This window comes from Egretta garzetta, unplaced genomic scaffold, assembly GCF_000687185.1.
Source record: "Egretta garzetta isolate BGI_Z169 unplaced genomic scaffold, ASM68718v1 scaffold215, whole genome shotgun sequence".
In the NCBI taxonomy this organism is placed as follows: domain Eukaryota; kingdom Metazoa; phylum Chordata; class Aves; order Pelecaniformes; family Ardeidae; genus Egretta; species Egretta garzetta.
This window is the reverse complement of record NW_009259719.1, coordinates 5,577,711-5,582,921: the sequence shown is the minus strand read 5'-3', so window position 1 is coordinate 5,582,921 and position 5,211 is coordinate 5,577,711. Positions and strand designations below refer to the sequence as shown.

Here is a 5,211-nt window from a genome sequence, read left to right as displayed (position 1 = left end):
CCCCCCCCGCCGGCGGGACGCGAGGCCCCTCGCCTGCTGGGAACACCGCCACCGAACTGCCCCGGGGGTTCCCAGCCTCCCCGCTGTTTATTTTCCCTTTGCAAAGAGCCTCTAAAATAGCAAGTTACAAAAAAAAATATATGTTCAAGAAAAATAAAAAATCGAGCCTGCCCTGGCTTGGATCTGTCGGTGAGAGCTTGTAAAATAAACATGCAAAGCAGGATGGGGGCTCTGGGGAGTAATTAGTCTGGGCCCGGGGAGCCTCGGGGATGTTCTCCCCGCCATAGTCCTGTTTCATATCGGGGCAGGGGGATGTAAAGAAGGGTAAGGTTTGGGGAGCGAGGTCACTGAACCTGAGCAAGCTACGCATTTCCCACCATCAGGAGCAGCCGGGATGGACCAGACCACATCGCTGGGGTCTGCAGCACCACATGGGGCTTTCCGTTCCTCCGACCTTGAGTCTCCCACCCCGGATATCTCTGCCCGCTCAGTGCAGCCATGTTTGGGGCACGCTGGCCTCTGCTCCGCAACCATGGGGCTGAGCAGAGCCTCAGAGATGAGATTTCCAGAGCCCAGCACAAGCGTCTTGCATGGCCAGGCTTGGTCACCAACTCCCTGCCTCACTTTCCCTCATGCATCAGCATGGTCCCTTGCTCTGCCCCAGCATTAACTGGCCTGCAAGCCCCACGGGGGCCATCCCTGGTGGGATGACACAGCACAGCCCCAGTGCAGGGAGACCCAGCTGGGCACTGGGGCACAGGGAGACTCCCCCTAAGCTCAGGACACATGGGGCAAGACTCACCCTTGGGTCCTTCCCCTTCCGGAAACACTCCTCTGTCTGCCCAGGGAGGGGCGGCCAGTAGATCTGAAACACAAAAGACCTGTTGGAGCAGGGAGGGGGGACAGCAGGGTCCCAGCCTTGCAAATACTCGTCCCCAGCCTGCCAGCAGCATGGTGATGGAGAAAGGGACCAAGAGAGGGACCAACAGCTCCCCAGAGCCCACCCAGGCCAGGGCTCCCACCCTGCGACCCGGGGCAGGACCATCCTTCCTGGGGAGATGCACCCCAGCAGTCACAGCCCACAGGCGGCCTGGATTTGGGTGCTCACGCTGTGGATGGCTGGAGCTGGCCTGGAAGGTGGTGGACTGGTGGGTGGCATGGGGAAGGAGTACTGGGGGACAGCAGGGAGCAACGGAGCCCGAGTCCCCCCTAGACTTCGGCAGCTCTCAGACCAAGGGCAGCTTGGGTACACAAGCCCTTGACCCCACTGCAGTGACCCAGCACGCCGAGGGGCACTTCATTTCCTTCTCTGCTTTCTTCAGCTAGAGATGACTCAGGGCTGTGTTTAAAAACCAAGAAGTCAAAGTGGAGAGGGTGAAGGAGGAGGGGAACCACTGCTCAGCATCATCACTCTGATCCATCACCTCTCCCAGCACAGAGCCAGGAGAAGGCTGGAGGCTTTGCCAGCTGAGCCCTGGCACAGCTCGTTGCAGCGATGGATGCTTTTAGCTCCTTGTCTCTGCAGGCACTCAGCTGTATATTTGGCCCATCTGGATGCCAGATGGGGATGGGGAGCACTCACTCTCCCGATGGCAGCTTTTTAGAAGAGCAGGATCTGAGACCCCACTGAGCACCCAGGACCCATGGGGTGGGCTGTGCCACTGGCTGCCAGCCATGACTAATTGCTGGCTAATTGCCCTGCAGCCACCCTGGCCAGCCCTCCTTTGCCAGGCAGCACAAGTTTTCAGATGCATTTCAGGGTGCTTGGGATGGGGACATCCCCAGGGCAGGGCTTGCTTCGGGGCGGCTTTGCCTGGTTCGGCCAGGCATCATCTACTCAGAGGGACAGGGTGAGGATGGAGACCCTAGGGTGCTCTGCAGGACCCAGCTCACCTCCTTGGCATCTGTGCTGGCCCCGTCCAGGAGCAGGGAGTAGAGCGCATCCTTCCCCCCGATGAAGAGCCGGTCCCGGTACTCATCCAGGTAGATGGAGCGGAAGCCCAGGAAGCCTCGGTGGCCAAAGAAGAGGACAGAGCGGTTGGTGCCCAAAAGCTCTGTTGGGGAGAGAGGGAAGCATCATGAGGAGCCCCAAAGACCCACAGGTCATGGTAAACACTGCTCACCCCAAACGTTCCCTCCCAGTCACAGGCACAAGAGCTTGCCTCAAGCCTGGGGGCCATCCTGCTCCCCAGTGGCCCCCGCCACGTCCTGTCATTTGCTGCACATGCCAGGGACCCCCAGACACCAGCCCACAGCCCGCCCTGCCGGGACAGCATAGCCCTGCGGCCCTGAGCTGTCACCGAACGTGGAGGACAGGAGGGATAAGCGACAGATAATGTTCCACAGCCAAGTGCCCTCTCACACCCCTGGGAGAACCCCCCACCTGGGGCCCAGCCATCAGAAGATGCTTGCAGCAAAGGGACACTGTGGCAAGGAAAAATGGAGAGAGGTGCTATGTGGGCTCCCAGCCTCTGAATGCCCTTCACACTTGCTTGGGAAATGTGAAAGGATGCTTGGACCCCCAACCCGGTGGTGGCACCAAGGGGTCCTGGCTTTTTCAGGGGCGACTGGAGAGCTGTGATGGGTGCAGAGGCAGGAAGGTGGTGAGAATGGACATGGCATGGGCAGAAACCAGGGTCTGCCCCACCACCAGGTGCCAGCCAGGGATACAACAGCAGGCACCCAGCCAGCGCCATGGGGAAACCAGCATACAAAGCCCACCACCATCAGACCTTGCTGTCAGGGAGGCTTCCTCCCTGCCATGGCACAGGGGCAGCACTTGGGGAATGGCACCAGCACAAGGACGCTGCATTCCTGGGGCGCACATCACCTCCCAGCACCACCGAGAGCCTGAAGCAATAGGGTCTGATGGCCAAGGCTCCCAAAGCAGGTCCAAGCCTGAATCCTGCAGGATGCTGAGGGGACCCTGGCAGTGACGACAATGCAGAGGCAGTGGCATGACTGGCTCCCGGTAGGAAATGACTGTCGGGGTCAGCAAGCCAAAAACCCCATCACCCTGGCACCCACCCAGCTGCCGCAGAGGGCAAGAGGGAGCGGCGCAGCTTCACCAGGCTCTGAAACCCCATCCCAGCAACTGCCGCGACCCCAGGCCAGGCCACTGCAACTGCCGGGTGGAGGAGGAGGAAGACAAAGCGCCATTGACAAGGGCAGCCATGTCCCCAGACACCCTCCTCCAGGGAAGGCTGCCAGCTGCCGCTGCTGACCCCAGGGAAATCTCCAGCCCGAGCATCTCCCACGCATGTCCCCATGGGAGGGGAGGTGGTGCTGGGACAAGCCCAGCTGCCAGCAGCCCAGGACTCTGGGGTACCAAGCCCTGCTCTTGCTGGGGGGACATTTTTCACCTCCAGTGAGGAGGTGGCCAGTGGCACAATGCCCCCATCCTGTTGGGAAATGCCTCTTTTGCTGCCTGCAAAGGTCCCCAGGGGGACAATGGCCACCACCACCCCATCACACACAGTTCCCATCCTTGCCAAGTCGCTCAAGGGCAGTCCCAGTGCCCTAACTGGTGATGCTGGTGGCATGGAGGGATACAGCCCCAGCTCTATCCTCACCAGGAAGACCCCTGTGCCTGCAAGCAGAGCTGGCACCAGGCACTGGAGGCCCCTCCAGCCCCATCTCCCAGGGGGGTACCCCCTCTCTGTGCCCTCCCAGCATCTCAGGTCCTCCCATATCACTGGGCCCATCCCAGGAAAATGCTGTCGTCTCCTTCCATTCTTGCCCTGCAATAATATTTTCCCAGCTCAGAATAACATTGGCAAAGTCATCGGCCTCCTTTTATTGTTTCAGGCGAGGCTTCCCCCTCTCCCCCAGCCCTGACAAATTCCTCCTGCGCCTCGGGTTACACCGGCTTGGGGCACCTTCCCCTCCCCTGCCTTCATCTCCCCAGGGAGCAGCACCCTGCCATGCTCCATCCATCCCCAGCACCCCTTTACCCCCAGGGTGGGGGTCCCATAGAAGCCACCCCCCAAGCACGGCGGTCCCTTGGGGAGATAGCGAAGAGCTCGGAGGGCACCAGGCTGTGCTGCGATGCTCCTGGTGCACGCAGCAGCAAAATGCTCTTTCCCACCTTACACAAGACACTGCTGGAAGTCAAAATGGAAGGAAAAGAGCAGCTTGAGGGAGAGCTGGGGACGGGGCCACCCCCGCACCCACAGCACGACGCCTTCCCCTATGGCCCCCCCAAACGTCACCCCACAGCCAGAGCCACCAGCCACGCACAGCCCAAACTGGCGAGCTAAGCACAAGCAGCTTCAGTTCACCCCAGTTTTCCTTTCAGAGGCTTCTAATGGTTTTAATTGCAATTTTCATTTTTTTTTTTCCCCCCCAGGGAGAAGGCGGTGGCATGATTTGTTTCATGGGAAATTTCAGTTTCTGTTTCCAATTTGGAAGAGGAACAGAATAATCAGCTTAAGAAGCAAAAAAAGCTTCAAAAGGTTGCTTGCTCCCCATGGGAGGCCAAGGAGCCCGCCCAGCCCCAGGAAGCCCCTTGCACCTGGGGAACAGCACAGCATGGCCAGACTTTGGGCTGGAGTGGATTGGATGCCAAGCCAGACCTGAGCCCCACAACCAAGCTCTGCCAGGACCCTAACCTCCTAGCCCTGCCGCCAAGCTCAACCTGAGGACACCGATCCCACCACGGGGCAGAGCCAGGAGCCATCCCAGGTGCCTGCTGCCTCCCAGGGCAAGCGGGGCCACCGCATGCCTCAGTTTCCCCCTTTCGACAGGGAGAGAGCCCCTGGGGCCACCAGTTCTGCCCCAGGACAGAGCGAGGGATGCAGCCAGCCCGTGCCCCAGGGCCAGGGGACCCCCAGCCTGGGCAACGCAAGGGCAGCCAGCCACATCCCCCAGGCACGGGGATATGCTCCGCAGTTCCCAGGGCTCTTGGAGAGCTGGGCTGCCCCAGGCCTTTCCCCTCTTTGGGAAGGCAGAAGATATGCATTATGCAATTTATTTTATTTCTTTTTAGAGCAGGTTCATTGCTTTTAGGCAAGAAGGAGGAGGTTGGGGTGCTTTGGACTCCCCTGGCAGGTTTAGCTGGAAGCAGCTCATGGATTAAGCTGGCAGAGCTGGGATGCAGCGAGCCAGGGCAGGATCACAAGGGGAGTTTTTGTGAAAACCGAGCAGTCCCAGCGCAGCACCCCCGGGGCCCCTCGGGCACCCCCGCCCCCCAGCGGCGCCCGGACTGGGCAG

The 5,211-nt window shown here is 60.3% G+C and overlaps 1 protein-coding gene across 1 annotated transcript in view; it reads right to left on the bottom strand.

Moving 5' to 3' along the window:
- SEMA3G (semaphorin 3G) overlaps positions 1–5,211 on the bottom strand; it is a 13,106-nt gene that overhangs the window by 5,381 nt on the left and 2,514 nt on the right. The window contains exons 2-3 of the mRNA XM_035894788.1: positions 1,894–2,054; positions 803–865 (exon numbers count right to left, since the gene is read on the bottom strand). Coding sequence (XP_035750681.1) covers positions 803–865; positions 1,894–2,054 — 224 coding nt within the window. The remainder of the gene's footprint in view (positions 1–802; positions 866–1,893; positions 2,055–5,211) is intronic.